The sequence below is a fragment of the Oncorhynchus clarkii genome, chromosome 9 (genome assembly GCF_045791955.1).
Source record: "Oncorhynchus clarkii lewisi isolate Uvic-CL-2024 chromosome 9, UVic_Ocla_1.0, whole genome shotgun sequence".
In the NCBI taxonomy this organism is placed as follows: Eukaryota; Metazoa; Chordata; class Actinopteri; order Salmoniformes; family Salmonidae; genus Oncorhynchus; species Oncorhynchus clarkii.
In genome coordinates, this window is record NC_092155.1 from 18235025 (window position 1) to 18254751 (window position 19727).

The 19727-nt window shown below is 45.8% G+C and overlaps 1 protein-coding gene and 1 pseudogene across 1 annotated transcript; both read right to left on the bottom strand.

Moving 5' to 3' along the window:
- Positions 1-242: 242 nt before the first annotated feature.
- Positions 243-7949, bottom strand: LOC139416029 (sal-like protein 2). The gene is made up of 3 exons (XM_071164265.1): positions 7699-7949; positions 2623-5900; positions 243-2450 (listed from the first exon to the last, which is right to left on the bottom strand). Exons 1-3 carry the CDS (start codon positions 7772-7774, stop codon positions 2211-2213), a joined length of 3594 nt encoding a protein of 1197 aa, XP_071020366.1. The 5' UTR covers positions 7775-7949; the 3' UTR covers positions 243-2210.
- A 3519-nt stretch (positions 7950-11468) lies between these two features.
- LOC139416031 (tetratricopeptide repeat protein 5-like) lies at positions 11469-19639 on the bottom strand (annotated as a pseudogene).
- Between the last annotated feature and the right edge of the window lie 88 nt (positions 19640-19727).

A 19727-nucleotide genomic window follows, 5' to 3' on the forward strand; every position in this document is an offset into this window, starting at 1 on the left:
TATAGCGCCCAGACAAATGATCTGTGAGGCAGACAGTCAGACACAGAACACAGAGGCAAACGGCGAGAGTACACTCAGACATGCAGAACATGTTGACATGGAAGCAGAATACTTAAACAGGTCAATGAATGGACTGAGACCAGACAGACTGTGACAAACAATACACAAAGCCAGACACACTGACAACAACCAAAAAGCCATTTTTCCACCATCACCATCATTTTATTATTTTTTACATATAAAATGGGAAGCACATGTTATCATAACTACAAAAACAACGGTTGGGAAAAACCATACAAAGGCTAAAAAAAAATGTACAAAAACTAAACCGATCTAATGTAGGACGCAGCCGAAAACTTGAACTCTCAAGGTAGAGAGACGAGGTAGAGGAGGAGAGAAAGGGAAGTGGAGGAGAGAGATGGTAGAGGAGGAGAGAAAGGGAAGTGGAGGAGAGAGATGGTAGAGGCGGAGAGAAAATTAAGTGGAGGAGAGCGAGGGAGAAAAAGAGAGGTTAGAGGTAGAGAGAGACAAAAGACATGGAGGGATGATGTAAATCTATCAGACATAATTCATGCTGGTCCTTGGGAGGTTCAGTTGGTTTATTCTAGCCTGGTACCCAAACTTCACAACAGTGAAGCATAGCACCATCTGTTTGAATTCCAGGCTACTTCAATACGTCCCTGTGCAGAGACATCCAATCAATTATGGACCGATTACAATCACCGATATAACGCATTGTTGTTCAGGTCTAAAAGTTGCTGCTGTATGGTCAATCATAACAGCACGAACCAGGATTGCCAACATACATTGTATATACAGACTGGTCAGTGTAACAATCATCGTCAGTATCATCTGAATTTTCATCATCACTGTTTCAATGGATGTATGGACAGCAAAGTTCAAAGTCAGTGCAACTCCATTGAAACAGTCCAGCAGCAAGACAGTTTAAAAAGTGAAAAGTCTAAAATAAAAATGTAAATAAACATACACATAGCAACCACAGTTCATATATATATATATATATATACACTGAACAAAAATATAAACACAACATCCAACAATTCTACTGAGTTACAGTTCATATAAGGAAATCAGTCAATTGAAATAAATTAGGCCCTAATCTATGGATTTCACATGACTGGGCATAGGCCCACCCACTTGGGAGCCAGGCCCAGCAAATTTGAATTTCTTTTCCCCCACAAAAGGGCTTTGTTACAGACAGAAATACTCCTGTTTAATCAGCTGCCCGGATGGCTGGTCTCAGACAATCCCTCAGGTGAATAAGACAGATGTGGAGGTCCTGGGCTGGCATGGTTACACGTGGTCAGACATACTGCCAAATTCTCTAAAACAACAGATCTGGTGGACATTCCTGCAGTCAGCACGCCAACTGCACGCTCCCTCAAAACTTCAGATATGTGGCATTGCGTTGTGACTAAACTGCACATTTTGAAGTGGACTTTTATTGTCCCCAGCACAAGGTGCACCTGTGTAATGATCATGTTTAATCAGCTTCTTGATATGGCACACCTGTCAGGTGGATGGATTATCTTGGCAAAGGAGAAATGCTCACTAACAGGGATGTAAACTAATTTGTGCACAAAATTGGGGAAAATAAGCTTTTTGTGAGTATGGAACATTTCTGGGATCTTTTATTTCAGCTCATGAAACATGGGACCAACACTTTACATGTTGTGTTTATATTTTTGTTCAGCATACAAGAAAACTGCCACTACTGCACTGGCCTGTTTTGGTATGGCATTCGTACCATATATCCTAGAGTGATATTTCACCTTTTCTCCTTCATTCCCATTCCAAATAGACATTTCATTCATATGTTTCACTAGAACTAGCTGCTCTCTAAAACATACATCCCTGCTTATCTATTCTATTGTGATCCAACACACAAACTTCATCGTGTGCCGTTACACTACAAGAGAATTCTGTGAAATCGTATCGTCAAATAAGGCCTCTTTGTGTTCTTTGAGATAGTGGTATCGTAACCATGCCGAGATGCTGACTGAATTAGTACTTCACAAGAATCTAACATTTTATTATAGACAAAATGGACCCAAACTGACTAGTAGCAAAATGACACAGAATAAGAATCAATCTTTATAGAATCAATTCTAAATCTATGATGAAAATACATTCCCTTGTCAGGGCCTTTAATAAAAAAAATAACTGACTGACACCATTCAGCAGCCGTTTTACTCAGTAGTGTCCACAGGTTGCTCTGCTTCCTCCCCAGAACCAGCAGTGATTGGCTGATCTTCTAAGGTAACGAGTTTCTCAGGAGATTTGGCCAGCCGTTCCTTTTCATCCTGCTCTCCACTGTTCCCATTGGCTGAGAGAGAACTCTGATCCGCCACAGTGTCATTGGTCAGGGTGGCGGGTGGAGAAGTCTCGGCGGGGACGTTGGTCAACACAGGGTGTGTCTTCATGTGTCCCTGTTGATGGAAACACAGAAAAATGGTATTGGTTAAGTGATCAATTACTTTAACACAGTAAAACATGAGGAATAGACAAAGTTCAAGAATCCCAATTTAGCTTCTGTCAAGTGTTCAGTATAGCCATTGGAACGTATGGTTCTAATACGATCCATCCGTATCTTATGCTTACCTTTAATCCACTGCGGCTGGCGTATGCCTTCCCACACAGAGTGCAGGAGTAGGGTTTGGAGGGCGCTGATGCTGGGGTGGCTAGCTGGGAGGCCTCTGGTTCCTCTGGAGCCCTATCACTCTCCTCCGTGGAGCTAGGGGTCACTTTCTCACTCTCAGGCACCATTACTGATGAGGTATCACTGGGTGCTGTGCCCTCGCTCTCCCCTTCAGATGAAGCAATTTCCCCTTCAGGGCTGGGCTCCTGTGGGGTGATACTGGAGGCCTGGGGGGCTGGCTCTTGGGCTGCTTTATGGCTGGCAGGGAGGGTGAGCGTGGGGGAGGGGTTAAGGGTGGCAGGGGAGTTTGGGGTGGATTCAGATTCAAGGCTGAGGAGGAGTCCATCTGGAGAGTTGGTCTGGTTCTCTGTGGTCGACCTAGAGCTGTTAGTGAGCCTTCCTGACCTACTACTATCAGTATCCACACCCGGTCTGTGGACATTTTCCTTCAACTCTACATCACCCTTCACCACAGAGGCGGGCTGGGAGCTGGTCAAGGATGGTCGCCTACTTGGGCTGGTGTTAGAGAGGTCAGCTGGGGAGTCTTGCGAGTCTTCTATGGAGGCTCCAGCGGGGCTGTCGTCAGACTCAGATCTTTCCCCCAGGAGCATGGGGTCTTCTGGGGAGGGATTATGGGTCAGAGGTGGGCTAATGCTGGCCGTGGAGGGGGAGGGTTCAGACTCCCCCTCTATATGGAGGATCGGGTCAGCTGCATGGGATTCCTTGGTCGCTGAACCTCCTGAGTTCATGTTGCTGACCAGTGGGTTAGGGATGATGCTGGTCATTGTTAAGGCCAGGGGGTGGAGGCCTTGGAGGCAGGGTTTGGATCGAGAGTGTGTGGTCAGCAGGCTCAGATCGGTGGGATCTTCTTGGGCCATATTTGTACCTTCCTCCCCTTCTCCCCCCGGGGGTATCTGACCCCCCAGGTGCATACGGATGTGTTGCTGCAGCACCAGGGCGTTGGTGAACTTGCGCGGGCACAGTGGGCAGGAGTTCTGGGTGCGGGAGTTGGCCGGGCGGGCGCGGTGAGTGGCGAGGTGGGCCCTCAGGCTTCCCTTAGTGGAGAAGGAGCGTCCACACAGCTTACAGGGGAAGGGGCGTTCACCCAGGTGGGTGGCCTGGTGGAGACTCAGGGCCCTGGGGCAGGAGAGCACCCTCAGGCACACCCCACACTGATTAGGAGACAGGGTGGGATTGGTGGATCCAGGGAGATCCTGTGCCTGGCTGTTGCTGCTCACTGTGGCCCCAGGGTTGGGGTTGAGGCCCAGGGCTGCCATCATCTCCCTGCGGTAGGAGTTGGTGGTCAGGTCGTGGGTGTCCCTGTTTGAGAAAAAGCTGTCTGCTGGGCCAAAGGAGGACGACTGGCCCCCTCCCTGGTGCTGCTTCTCCAGTTTCATGACCAGCCGCTGCAACTTTGAGGTGTCGGAGGTTTGGGTGAAGGAGGTTGTGGAGGACGAGGACGTCTGGGGTTTGGAGTAGGGAGGGTAGGGGAGCTGGGTGTGGGGGGAGGTGAGATGAGAGGCAGTGGTATGGGACCCTGGGGGACAGAGGAGGGCAAGGTGGTGGGGTGAGGGTCCTCCGGGGAAGAGAATCTTGGGGAAGTGGGCCATCTGGGAGTAGGGAGAGCCTGGATGGATGGTGGAGTGTGGAGGGGTGTTCTCATCAAACCTCTGCTGCTTCACCCCTTTGAACTGGCTACCCATGGAGGATGAGGAGGATGATGAAGGTAACACACTACTCGAGGCGCTGGCTGCTGCAGCGGAGGCCCTGTTTAGCTGTAGCAGGGAGTGAGCCGTGGACAACAGAGCCATGTCCATACTGGGTGGCATAGGCATAGATGAAGGGGAAGGCCGAGGAGACGCCCCGGACAGGAAACTGAGCGCCATTCCTTCTGTCATTCCTTTCACGCCACCGAACGGCGGCTCCTCGTCTTCCGCCCGGCGCTTCCTGCGTCTCTGGCCTGCGGTGGTGGCGACGGGGGCGGGCTGCTCCAGAGCCGGAGGGAGCAGCGAGAGCGACAGTTCCGGGTTCTGTTCACGGTGGCGCAGGAAGTGGGCCTTGAGGTTCCCGCGGGTGGTAAAACGGCTGAGGCAGACGGGACAAAGGTAGGGCCTCTCCCCCGTGTGGGAGCGTAGGTGGATTTGTAGTGAGGAATCGCTGCTCAGGACCTTACCACAAAACTTACAAGCATGCTGTGGACGCACTGCAGATGAGGACCCAGCCGAGGAGGAGCTGGACAGCAGCAGGTGGTCTTGGGAGTGGCTGGTGGTGGGGAGGGGCGGGGTGGGGAAGCCAACCCCGTTACTGTGGCCGAACAGGGAGGTGTTTGAGGATTTCTCATGGAGGTAGCGCGGGGGCAGACTCAGGGACAGAGGATGCACGGAGGATGCTATCGAGCAGCTCCAAGTGGTGGAGGGCGAGGTAGAGTGTGATGCTCTGGTCCCATTACTGTGAGAGGAGAGGCTGGGCTTGGAGGCAGTGGGCTGAGGGAGGAGGGAGGGGAGGCAGGCCAGGAGAGGGGAGGCCGAGGATGGGACAGGGGCTGAATAGGAATGGTGTGTTGGGGAGGGGGATCCTGCTGTGGATCTTTGGTGGTTCTCTCCACTACCAGCCTGGGAGGTGTCTTGGGTATAGATGGCACCTCCTAGCCGGAGAACATGCCTACAGATCTCCTCAGTCATCTGCATCTGGTGGATCTGCCTCTGCTGCAGCACCCTCAGCTCCTCCAGGAGCACAGACAGGGTCAGGGGCACCTGGATCTGGCCTAGCCCCGGCACCGGTGGGCTGGAGCCATTCTGATGCCCAGGACTGGTGCTCTCCTGCAGGGGAGGGAGGGAGGAAGACAAGGAGGAGGTAGTGGTGGTGGTGGCAGAGCTGCCCATCTGTGGTGAGGTCATAGTGGTGTGGGAGTGGGCCTGATGGGAGAGGCAGTGGCCTGATGTCTGATTGAGGTTGAGAGGCAGGGATTGCGTCTGCGAGGATAAGGAGGGGTGAGGGAAGTCTGGAGAGAGGGATGAATGGGTGTTGGGGAGGGAGGTGGTGGTATAGGGGGCGATGTGGCTGGACCAGTGGGTGGGCGAAGAGCTCTCACTGGGGAGGGAGGGTCCGTGGAGACCCCCAGGTGACGACCGAGGGGCCAGGGGGGGCTGGTGATCTTCGAGGGAGGTGGGGGACGACGATGAGGAGAAGGTCAGTTCGGAGCCCAGAGACGAGGAAGGTGACTTGGCTAACAGCTGGTAGTCTATAGACAGAGAGAGAAAAAGAAGAATTAAGACTAGTGCCCCTTCATCACTCTACTCCACCAAATGGAAAGTCCAGTTCCATGATAACATCAATGAATTTGAAGACCCCATAAGAACCATGAAAGGCCGGGTGCAAGGCTACATGCTCTATTGGATTGAAGTGGGGGGTCAAAGTAAGTCCCAAAGGCCAAACCTTTAACTGTAATCGTTGATTACAACAATTGTTTCATATTTAAATCCCAAGCTTAAAGTTGCAGTCTTCTCTTGGAAAGAAATGCATTAGCAGATATTGATTAATAGTCTACAAACATACGGAGAGTCAGTCTTTCCCTCTTTATGCTATTATCTTGTCTTCTGTCCACTTCCTCTTCCCTGAGCATAACTCTCCAAATGTATTCTTACCACACAAAAGTGTGCAGACCACCTTGCTGCCATGACAACATGTTTAAATGGACAATGGCCATTTGAGACAACCCATAACCCCTCTTAACCCGCCCCTCACTGCAGCAGTTCACTTCTTTCATCTACCTATTCACCCCCCCCCTGACGTCACATCAGGGGTCAGAGGTCGGGACATGCTAAGGGTACTGGGCACTGTCCAGAGGCTTGTGATTGGTCTACTCATCTGACCTTTAGAGCTCTGGGGTCAAATTCTTTCAGAATCTTGAGCACAGCGTGAGAGAGAGAAAAGAAGGGGGAGGGGAGTATGGACAATGGAAGACCAACTGTTCCCCCCCAGAGGGACATGGTGATGGAATGGATGACTATACTAGTAGCTGCTGCTAAATAGTCTAGCTTGGTTCTCTTCACATATATCAAAGTGTGCAAAACAAGTTCATTTAAAACAAGTTCACCTCTATGGAAATGTACCTGTAGAACTTCTAAGAAGTCATTTGTATTTTCTAAGGTGTGGAAAATGTTACATGCAAGTGAAGGTGCAAACACTCTGCACCCCCCCCCCCCCCCCCCCCCTCTAAAATGCATTTAACACATCAAGTCAATAGAGTAGGAGGGGTAGAGGGGGAAGCATTCAGTGAGCATTGAGAGGGTAGAAAAGTGGGGAGAACAAGGAGGAAAGGAAACATGAGGGAGAAAAGCGTGGAGAGAAGAGAATAGAAGCAGAGAGAATGAGAGATCTTTACCAAAAATACCCCCTCCAGCCCCCCCCCCCCTCTCACTGATCCAGCCTTATTGTTGATGAATAGGGAGACTGTCGTCTAAGTAATGAAAGACCTCCAGTTGTCAGCCCTGAGCAGCCTGTTAGTTTCCTAGAGAACTGAACATCACAGGAAAATGGTCACAGATGGATATTATCATCCAGGCCACAGGGGAAAGTTTACAGGGCCAGCCCTAAAGTACCTGGGAGAGTCACTACTGGGGCCCATTGCAGAGCTACACCAGATTGCAGTCACCTAAACGAACTTATTGCAAGAGCAAATGATTTTTTGCAATTAAAAAAAAAATGCAAACAAAGCACAGAGATACACATATCAATTTATGCTGATTATTGGTCACCTGAGTAAAATTACTTTTTTAGATGTGAAAGGAAACATTTGAGGAATTTACATATAAAACGTAACAAAATAAACCAACTTTGACTTAAGGCCTACTAGCTAGCAGGATTTTAACTGCAGCTTCTGCAAACAAAGCCATCTTATAACGTTACCTGAACGTCATCATAGTTGTAAATTCCGACCTGTAACTTTGCTTGTTGATTCATTCATAGAACTATGGGAAATATCATACGGGGGAAAAACAGACGCATGCCTTAGAATAAGCATAATAAACTTTTCTCACCGTGCGATAGTATCCGCGTGCCCCCCTGGTCCGAGTTAACGAGCTGCTGCGGTCGTTTCTGCTTCCGGCGTGACATGATTCACGAGGAGACTGAGAGAAGGGGGGCATTCGCCGAGTAAATAACACTGGCCACTTTACGCACTTGTAGGCTTCACGTTCCAGAATCCAAACTCACATTTCAGGAAATTTTGAATTTCTAAATGGCATCTAGACACCAGTATAGCTCGTTGGTCCCTTGCATGGAATAAATCAAAGAGGGGCATAAATCCCTATAAATGCGCCGTCATATGAACTGCGGAGAGTGCGTGTGTGGCTGTTTTCCTAAAGTAGTCTCTCTCGCTGTCCAAAACTTGCGCCACACCTCCCCCGCTCCCCTATGCAGGCACACACAAACAGAGACACACAACCTCTTCTTGTTCCTCACTGATATTTGCATTTCAATGGCGCGGAACACAGACTCCCTGCTTCTCCCCTTTCTCTGTGTTTTGCGTATTTTCTCCACGCCATCACTAAACTCTCAATCAAAGATCATCCTGGGTGTTAAAATCCACATGAATAAATCAAAGTAGCATATGACTTTACTTGTTACATGCTGTTTGAACCCATTCAACTAGAATATGTTGACGAGCTTTCTGAGATTTTTCCGAGATTAGTATGAATTATTTTAAGCATACCATTTGGGGGAATTAAGTGATAGGAAAAAAAGTCTAGCATAAATGAATAAATAACCAATTCAGAATATTAAACAAATAGGCCTACAAATAGGCCTTGCTATTTTTATTTTGGGTAATTTATCATTTAATGCTTAACAAGTGGTCAAGAGACAAGGAAATAATAATGGCCTTATCATTGCTTGCAATATGGTGCAGCAGGGTAGCCTAGTGGTTAGAGCGTTGGACTAGTAACCAGAAGGTCGCAAGTTGAAACCCCCGAGCTAACAAGGTACAAATCTACCGAACAGGCAGTTACGTGGAGGGCGAAGTGGTTCATGACTGTCTATATGTCCACCAGCCAAATGAATGATTTACAAATGGCTAAATATCAACAAAGAAGTGGTGTGAGGCGTTTCCATCCATTCCGCATCAGAACAAGCTGTCGTGGAAATTACCACGCAATATTATACTATATTATCAGCAAGCTGGACAGGATCCAACATTTATGTGTCGGGGGTAAGAGGGCTTTATAAATACATGATTTGGAGAACAAATTCTTATTTACAATGATGGCCTACCCGGCCAGACGCCGCCTGGCCAATTGTGCGCCGCCCTATGGGACTCCCGATCACAGCCGGTTGTGATACAACCCGTGATCGAACCCGGGTCTGTAGTGACGCCTCTAGCACTGCGACAGCAGCGCAACTCCGGAGGCCCAGCCTGGAGGTGTGTTTTGGGTCATTGTCCTGTTAAAAAACAAATTAAGTTCAGCAGAATGCTGTGGTAGTCATGCTGGTTAAGTGTGCCTTGAATTCTAAACAAATTACAGACAGTGTCACCAGCAAAGCACCCCATCACACCTCCTCCTCCACGCTTCACAGTGGAGATCATCCATTCACCTACTCTGCATCTCATAAAGACACAGCGGTTGAAACCAAAAATCTCAAATTTGGACTCATCATACCAAAGGACAGATTTCCACCGGTCTAATGTCCATTGCTCGTGTTTCTTGGCCCAAGCAAGTCTCCTCTTATTATTGGTGTCTTTTAGCAGTGGTTTCTTTGCAGCAATTCAAACACGAAGGCCTGATTCACACAGTCTCCTCCCTCCACCTCCCTGGTATCCCAGTTCCCTTGTCTTTTCCAGGTGATGGAGGAGTACAAGAGGAAGAACAGTGAGGTGTCAGAGCGTCTGATGAAGAGGAACAGGCCGTACCAGAAGCTACAGGTGCTCAATGACTCGCTGAGGCTACGCAACATGGTGGTGGGGGACAGAGACACCATGCCAGCCAGGACCCAGAGTTAAACACAGGTTAGAGAGAGAGAGGGAGGGAAAATCAAGAGGGAGATCTAGTGATATACTATAGGCCTGAAACATAACTAGAAACCAGTATGTAATAATACTCAGGATTTCACATGAATTCATGCACTGTTACAATAGTTAAATGAACTTGTGCAAGCGGATCTCGAGGTAGGATTTGTAATGAAGACATAGTGGAGGATGTATAGAGAAGAGTGGGTACACAATACAAAGAGTACAAGACAGAGAAAGCAATTTGAGAACAGGGCATAATTAGTGTACTGTCTATGAAAAGGGAAAATCAACTTTACAAAAAATAGCTTGTTTACCACCTCCCACCTGTTCCCCAGGGGTGATCAGAAAGCCCTTCCCCCTGAAGAGTCCTCCATTATTGGGCATGAACCCGAGGGAGACATGCGCCTCTTCTCCCTGGAGCCAAGACCTCATGCCAGAGACAGCCTTACTCAAAAATTACTGAGACTTCAAATTCCAGGATTAGAATTAATAGAATAGACTCATTCTTATTCTACTACTGAGACAATGCTGGTTTGGTACCCGTGTGCAGTTAAGCAATAAGGCACAAGAAGCAGTGCTGTATCATGAATACAGTCACATGTAAACGGTGTAAATCAATTCATACAATTTAATTCTTCCAGCAGAAGAGATATATTCCGGATGTAGTTGTGATCTTGGTCATATTGCGACAGACGCAAACCAGTCGTTTAAACGTAATTCTTTTTGCAAAATTGTTATGCAAAAGGACTGGTCTTAATGTCTAAACAAAATGGTTGCTATGCAGGCTAGATTACGTTGTTGTCACTTGCTAGCGAGCTAGCCAACTTTAACTAACTCAGTCACGTCAAACATTGAACCGGGAATGACAGTACAATAGCTGCATTTTCCTTCGTTTGGCATTTACTTGGATATGATACAGTATGTCCAGTTTTTAAAAAAAAGGGTTAAATAAAATAAAAAATAATGACGTTGATGCGTGAATTTGACTGGCTCAGAAAAGGTTGCCCCGTCTGGGCACCGTTCACTATGTATAGCTAGCTACAGAGATCCAAAAGTGAAACATTGTTTCCGAGGTCGGATAGGCAGACAACGAGGCTTACATTACCCCCCGCTGTACCAATCTAAATAGTAGGCTGGAAGTAAGGAGAAATTGTGTGGGGGTTGATATAAATACAATAGATGATTCGGAAAGCAACATAAACATTATATTCTTATGGAGATTAGGTGATCATGCTAGCAGGCATAGGTGTGTCTGTGACGGCCAATCAGCATCCAACAAAACAGTTTGATATTGTAGTTTAATGGTTGCATTTTTTGTTACCAGAAGTTACTTTGATTTACAACTTAATGTTTGCACTTATTTTTCAAGAAAATACAGCATGACAGTGTTATTTTTCACTATGGAAGGTTTGACTAACATCATGGTGAAAGATGATCAACTACATAAGCTAATGATAAAGCAAACGTTTAAATCATGTCCACATTGGAGACATGTTTGTTTTAATGTCTTGAACCCATGTCGGACACCATCTTCACCACAATTAATTATCATATTAGTAGTCGGTAATTTACAAAATCCCCCAGCCTCCCTCCCACTTTAACAAAATACAAACACAAATATTTATAAATATGTACAAACAGTGTATTCCTAAAGACTATTTAACAAACAATGATCTACTATTTACAAAACTAAGATAAAAAAATAAATAATCAAAAACAGGCACACAGGCTCTTCACGCTCCTTCCTAGCTCCCTGTCTGTCTGTCTGCCCCCCCCCCCCCCCTCTCTATCATCCCCCTTCACTCATTCGCTCTGGGGTTTGTAGCTGACTGAGGCTGCAGTCTGAGCCTGGACGTTCTGTCTCTTGCCGTTGACGATGAGGAGCAGAGGGGAGTCCACTCGTATACTGCGGAAGTCAAACGTCTACAGCAGGGCCAGGAGAGAGGAGAGATAATAGATTGGAAAATCAGAAATGAAGAGACCCCCTAGATCTGTAGTAGCCTTGGTGGAGTTCAAGTGATGTCAGTTTTGATAATTAAGTCTTTGGCAATGTACAACAGTTTAAACATTTTGGCCAAGGGATCCTTGGTATAAGTTTAGATGATGCAATATTATTCATCTCCAATTTTCGTTCTTAACCCTGGCCAACACGGGCTTGGAAGGCTCACAGGGATATTGGTATCTACAGTACTCCCCCAATTATACATTTTTCAACTCAGTACTTCTTGTACTGATCAATCAAATACATTAAAACAGAAATACACTGTCATTTAAGCTTTAAAACTGCAAAGTTTTCTCTTTGCCTCATGGCAAAATATGTAGAATTACAGGATATTAGCTTAAACTTCCACATTTTCCCTCCGAAGCCAGGAGATGGGCCTTTAGGGCCTGAGACTTAGACCGTCAGGCCATGCACTGCCAAAATCACAGTAGAGCTCATTGTATGCCATTTAAAAAACTTATTTTTATTTTTATCTCACTCGAGTTATGAGGAGGACACTCAGATTCAGAGACACCTGAAATCAGTGCATTCAGCTAAAGTAGATACAATTACATCACAATCATTGTAAGTAAAACGTGTGTAAAGATCCATGTAAGCTGTAGAGAAAGACACACTAACCTGGTCGTTGTGTGCTACACTGTGGCGTTTGACCTGTGGCTCCGGGATGACCACAGAGTCTCCAATCAGAACTCCCCAGTTGTCTGCTGTGTTATAGACCATGACCACGCAGCATGTTTCCTCACTGTCCACCATGCCGAACGTACTGGGAGACAGAGAGAGACACACAGTATCATATCACTGTCTATCCACCATAGCAAATGTACCCCAGCAAGGCAAAACATACAGCAATATAGCCCTTCAGTTCATACACCTTCAAACAAAGGGGCATGTAGACAGCAACTTACTTCCATCATCCCAAACATGCAGAAAAAGGTACAGTTGAAGTCGGAAGTTTACATACACTTAGGTTGGAGTCATTCAAATTTTGGCAAGTCAGTTAGGAAATATACTTTGTGCATGACACAAGTACATTTTCCAACAATTGTTTACAGACAGATTATTTCACTTATAATTGACTGTATTACAATTCCAGCGGGTCAGAAGTATACATACACTAAGTTGACTTTGCCTTTAAACAGCTTGGAAAATTCCAGAAAATTATGTCATGGCTTTAGAAGCTTCTGATAGGCTAATTGACATCATTTGAGTCAATTGGAGGTGTACCTGTGGATTTATTTCAAGTCCTGCCTTCAAACTCAGTGCCTCTTTGCATGACATCATGGAAAAGTCAAAAGAAATCAGCCAAGACCTCAGATTTTTTTTTACCTCCACAAGTCAGGCTCATCCCTGGGAGCAATTTCCAAATGCCTGAAGGTACCACGTTCATCTGTACAAACAATAGTACGCAAGTATAAACACCATGGGAACATGCAGCTGTCATACCGGCTTTCGACTCTTGTCAATCACCACATTCTTATCGGCAGACTCAACAGCCTTGGTTTCTCAAATGACTGACTCGCCTGGTTCACCAACTACTTTGCAGATAGACTTCAGTGTGTCAAATCAGAGGGCCTGTTGTCCGGACCTCTGGCAGTCTCTATGGGGGTGCCACAGGGTTCAATTCTCAGGCCCAACACTTCTCTGTATACATCAATGATGTCGCTCTTGCTGCTGGTGATTCTCTGATCCACCTCTACGCAGACGTCACCATTCTGTATACTTCTGGCCCTTCTTTGGACACTGTGTTAACTAACCTCCAGACGAGCTTCAATGCCATACAACACTCCTTCCGTGGCCTCCAACTGCTCTTAAATGCAAGTAAAACTAAATGCATGCTCTTCAACCAATCGCTACCAGCACCTGCACACCCGTCCAGCATCACTACTCTGGACGGTTCTGACTTAGAATATGTGGACATCTACAAATACCTAGGTGTCTCGTTAGACTGTAAACTCTCCTTCCAGACTCACATTAAGCATATCCAATCCAAAATTAAATCTAGAATCAGCTTCGTATTTCGCAAACAAAGCATCCTTCATTCATGCTGCCAAACATATCCTTGTAAAACTGACTATCCTACCGATCCTTGACTTTGGCGATGTCATTTACAAAATAGCCTCCAACACTCTACTCAACAAATTGGATGCAGTCTATCACAGTGCCACCCGTTTTGTCACAAAAGCCCCATATACTACCCACCACTGTGACCTGTACGCTCTCGTTGGCTGGCCCTTGCTTCATATTTGTCGCCAACCCCACTGGCTCCAGGTCATCTATACGTCTTTGCTAGGTAAAGCCCTGCCTTATCTCAGCTCACTGGTCACCATAGCAACCCCCACCCATAACACACGCTCCAGCAGGTATATTTCACTGGTCACCCCCAAAGCCAATTCCTCCTTTGGCCGCCTTTCCTTCCAGTTCTCTGCTACCAATGACTGGAACGAATTGCAAAAATCACTGAAGCTGGAGACTCATATCTCCCTCACTAACTTTAAGCACAAGCTGTCAGAGCAGCTCACAGATCACTGCACCTGTACATAGCCCATCTGTAAATAGCCCATCCAACTACCTCATCCCCATACCGTTATTTATGTTTTTGCTCCTCTGCACCCCAGTATCTCTACTTGCACATTCATCTTCTGCACATCTACCACTCCAGTGTTTAATTGCTAAATTGTAATTATTTCTCCACTATGGCCTATTTATTGCCTTACCTCCCTTATCTTACCTCATTTGCACACACTGTATATAGACTTTTTTCCTATTGTGTAATTGACTGTATGTTTGTTTATTCCATGTGTTGTTGTTCGTGTCACACTGCTTTGCTTTATCTTGGCCAGGTAGCAGTTGTAAATGAGAACTTGTTCTCAACTAGCCTACCTGGTTAAATAAAGGTGAAATAAATAAATACTGCTTAGGAAGGAGACCCGTTCTGTCTACTAGAGATGAACGTACTTTGGTGCGAAAAGTGCAAATCAATCCCAGAACAGCAAGGACCTATATCCATAGTAAAACAAGTCCTATATCGACATAACCTGAAAGGCCGCTCAACAAGGAAGAAGCCACTGCCCCAAAACCGCCATAAAAAAGCCAGACTATGGTTTGCAACTGCACATGGGGACAAAGACCGTACTTTTTGGAGAAATGTCCTCTGGTCTGATGAAACAAAAATAGAACTGTTTGGCCATAATGACCACATTATGTTTGGAGGAAAAAGGGGGAGGCTTGTAAGCCAAAAAACACCATCCTAACTGTGAAGCACAGGGGTGGCAGCATCATGTTGTGGGGGTGCTTTGCTGTGGGAGGGACTGGTGCACTTCACAAAATAGATGGAATCACGAGGCAAGAAAATTAAGTGGATATATTGAAGCAACATCAAGACATCAGTCAGGAAGTTAAAGCTTGGTCGCAAATGGGTCTTCCAAATGGACAATGACCCTAAGCATACTTCCAAAGTTGTGGCAAAATGGCTTAAGGACAACAGAGTCAAGGTATTGGAGTGGCCATCACAAAGCCCTGACCTCAATCCTATAGAACATGTGTGGGCAGAACAGAAAAGGCGTGTGCGAGCAAGGAGGCCTACAAACCTGACTCAGTTACACCAGCTCTGTCAGGAGGAATGGGCCAAAATTCACCCAACTTATTGTGGGAAGCTTGTGGAATGCTCCCTGAAACGTTTGACCCAAATTAAACCATTTAAAGGCAATGCTACCAAATACTAATTGAGTGTATGTAAACTTCTGACCCACTGTGAATGTGATGAAAGAAATAAAAGCTGAAATAAATCATCCTCTCTACTATTATTCTGACATTTCACATTCTTAAAATAAAGTGGTGATCCTAACTGACCTAAAACAGGGAATTTTTACTAGGATTAAATGTCAGGAATTGTGAAAAACTGAGTTTAAATGTAATTGGCTAAGGTGTGACTTCAACTGTACATCTTACACACATTGATCCACACACAAAAAGTACACAGCAGACTCAATATTACAGTCTAACACTAGAGGAAGTGGAACTCACAAGGCCATGCGTCCCCCTGAGGCCAGGCTGAACACAACCTTTCCCAGGGCAGCCACCCCAGCGTTGTGGCCGTGTGTCAGGGAAGACAGGGTCCGGGGCTCCAGGCACCCAACGCGGCCTGCGGGGGAGCGGAACTGAGGGGAGGAGCATGGCCCCAAGGCCAACGGGCTGAGGTTGGAGACCATCGTTCGCAGGCGCCGGGTCTTCACCTTCCCCTGAAGGGGTGACAGTAAAAGAGTAGTACACTGTTATCAGTGGAAAAGCATAGGACTCTGCTGCCACCTACTGGTGATTTATAATTATATTATATTATTATATTATATTATACAAGAAATGTGTTTGTATATTTTATAAAGTTTATATCCTATACAGATAACATGAACTGCTGATAGATGTAGATTGGAGAGTAATGTGCCCTGTCCAGTTTATCTATATGAATGTGTGTAAATGTATGTGGGGGGGGGGGGGGTTCTACTGTTTCTACCTTGTTCTCTGTGAGTGTTGTGAGTTTCTCCAGGTATTCCAGCAGCTGCCTCTCCCTCCCACGCAGGGTCCAGGGCCGCAGCGCGACTGTACCTGCCCAGGGCAGACCCAAACATCTCCTCATACTGAAACAGCTGGAGGGGTTAGACACAGGCATGGATCATTAGCTTCAGTTTACTTTCATATGCATTTTTTCTGTGTAATGGAATTATTGAAGTAAGTACCACACGCATATTACAAGAATCATATCAGAATATGCCAACGATAATGTTTTACCGTGGCTCTATTGAAGTGCAGATCGGGGTTGGAGGTTGCTGTTCGGTCCACTTTCTCCTGAGAGAGAGAGAGAGAACAGATGAGGGAAGGAATTATATAGTGCTTAACAATGATTATTGCACAACATTCTAATTGACCCACTCATACTATCCTGTCAGGCTTTGTAAATACAACTTGGTTTGTGTGTGTACTCACAGCCTGTGCATAGGCACTCAGAACCTGCTGAGACATTTATGGATTCTGTCTGCAGGTGAAGAACAGGGAGATGTAGGCGTTCCCCAGGATGTCTGTCAACATACACCAATACATCATCAATACATCATCCACTATCCACTCATATTCAGTACTAGAGGACGTTTTCTCATACCAACATGTACGTTCTTTTATCCTCTCTTTAGAGATCCTGAATTACAACCTATTTACACAACATATATAACTGTACGCATGCTCCACCCCCACTATCCCCGGCCGTGTCCCCCACACTTTAATTCTCTGGACTCCTAACCACTGTAAAATATGAATCTGTTATGATATTATCCATCATACTCACACCAGGAGGTGCCGTCGGTGACGTCCAGCTGTACAGCCTGCCTGGCCATGGCCACGCTCTCCAGCACCCTCTTCCCCTGCTCATCACCGCCCCCTCCTGGCAGCTGCCTCAGCACCATGGACAGACTACGCAGAGATACTTTGTTCTTACTCTGGGACGGAGGGAGAAAAGAGACGTGATAGCGATAATATTAGGATATTATCGCCTGTTTGGTCTAGCGGTTACAGCTGTTGACCCCAGCAACCATGTGTGCCAGAGACAGCCCCACTCATTAAAAATAATAATAATTTGATATTGGTTTGGGGGTAGTTCAATTTCCATGATAGCAATAGAGAATAAAACAGACCAGGGTAAACAAAAATAAAGGTAGAAAGAGACAAAGGAAGGTGCACACAATGGGAGTTATGGCTTGAAAGGTTGTGATAAACAGCTGTTGTTTATGCAGGCCTATAACTTGGGCTATAACCCGTTATGAACACTTTACATGCATTCTGTTCTTGATCAGTAAGGTTCTACTGCATACCTTGATCTCAACACAACAACAGTACCACGGCACCGACACCACTCTCCAGTTAACCTGAAGAGCTTTGTGACTCATGCCGTCTGTGATTTAAAAGCTCAGCTATGCAAATAAAACACATGATTACTGTGTTATCTTATTGCTAACCTGCTGCAGGGCTCCAGTGAAGCAGGTCTTAGCGGTGGTCAGGTCTCCTTTCTTCCAGTACTGCTCCCCCAGTGTGTTCCAGCCCTCCACTAGTCCAGGCTCCAGCTTCACGGCCCGGGACAGGCACTCCCCAGCGGTGGTGCTATACTCCGGAGACACCCCCAGGGAGCGACCCCGCAGCAGCAGGAACTCAGCACTGTGCTTATACGACTCTGGAGGAGACAAAGGGACGACAGAGAGATGATTCTCTAGTCTAGTGGTTCCCAAACTGTTTCACTCAGGCCCCCCTTCCGGCATTGGAGAACATTCCTGCGCACGTCTACGGGCACAAGCACTGTTCACATCCCTCTTGTTGGCGTAGAGAAATGTTGCAGTTTTAAAGCTTGACATACATTTTGCCATGTCTAATGTGTATTCATGTGATATTTGAGTGATTTGAATATTCCAACAAAATCTATTGGCTAAAAAACCTAGCTGAAAAACATTATCTGACATGAGCTAGTTGATCTGGACATTTCTGACAAGTTATAAATAGCACTGTAGGGTATGCAATGACTGACATGACAAGATAAAAATGGATGATGCACTACCCAATTTGGAAATGCGCCCGGGAGCGCCCCTACAGTTTGGGAACCACTGGATGCTAAGCTCAGTCAGCACTGTGCTTATGTAACCTCGTCCCCAGGCTCAATTGCTACAGCATGAGAAAGCAGGCTGGTGGACGACAACTCTGCTTATATGACTCTGGATTGGAAGAGATGGAGGGACACGTCAGTCTTAGTTGTGTAAGTATTTGATGATTAAATAATGCATAAAAAGATCACTCTCTAGTCAGGCAAGCTTTGTGAGCACTGAATATAGTGGTAAAAGATTTGTAGCTACACATTAAATGCCAAATGGATACAAAGCGATCATGCAAAATCTCAGTATATTATTTTTGACATGTGTGGTTACCAAATTAGAACACGCCTTTCTTTTCTGTTCTGTTCTCACCTCCTTTCTCCTCCAGCTTCTTTAGTGTCTTCTCCATCTTCTGTGCCACATCACTCGATTTCCTCTTTGCATCCTCCACACAGTGAGTCTCAAAGTAATGATCCCGAAAATGATACAACTCATCCACTAGTTCCTGATCCAGAAAGAGATCAATTGTTATTGATACCTGTTAAGGACATTAGCTAGGTGCGTGGCATGCAATCATGATGAGCCAGATCAGGTTACAATAATGTAATTTTGATGTGTTGCTATGCAGCAAATACACTTGATACTGTTGGTTTCCTTGCATAAGTGCATGCATGCTCACCGGCATTGAGGAATGATGACACAGCAAGATATCGCTGCATATGGCTAGACGTCTCAGGCGCCAATTTAGCTGGCTAGCCAAGACTGAGAGACACTGTAAATTAAGCCAAGCTGACGTTTGTCGGTTAGTTAACTGTCTATCAGCTGATGGCTCGTCAGATTTAGAGACAACCAACTCGGTTAGAAGATAGTACAATCAACCACAGAATTTTGGTCGATTAATATGACAGTTGGTATCAGTTGTTATAGTAACGAGTCTGGAGAGCTAGCTAGCAACAAAGGAAATGTGGGATGTAACTATTTAAATACGACGTACATCACAACTGCGAGGTTAATTATGGCAATCTATTCCATGCAGTGATAATATAATAATTTGCAATACTTTTAAAATTTGTAAATCATCTTTGTCAGTCGCAGGATCACCATCCTTCTCCACTTCCGCCATCTTTTCCAGTGGTTGTTAGAAGAATTCGAGAAGAGTACATTGACAACACGACACCGGCTGGCCTGGGGGGTATGCTGTAACTTAGCTGGATAATATTAAACTATTATTTGCTAAACCATTCTAATTTACTTAAAGTAATAAACTCAAGTTTGTTGTATTTTTTTCTTTACCGCATATTGCTAGCTAATGAACTAACAACAAATGTCGTATTGTTGTTGGAACAGACTGAACAGGAAGTATCCCTTTTATACCGGAAATGTGTCCGTTTTCAAAAAACATCCGTCTTGTGCTCATTTTAACATATCGATTGCTTTAAA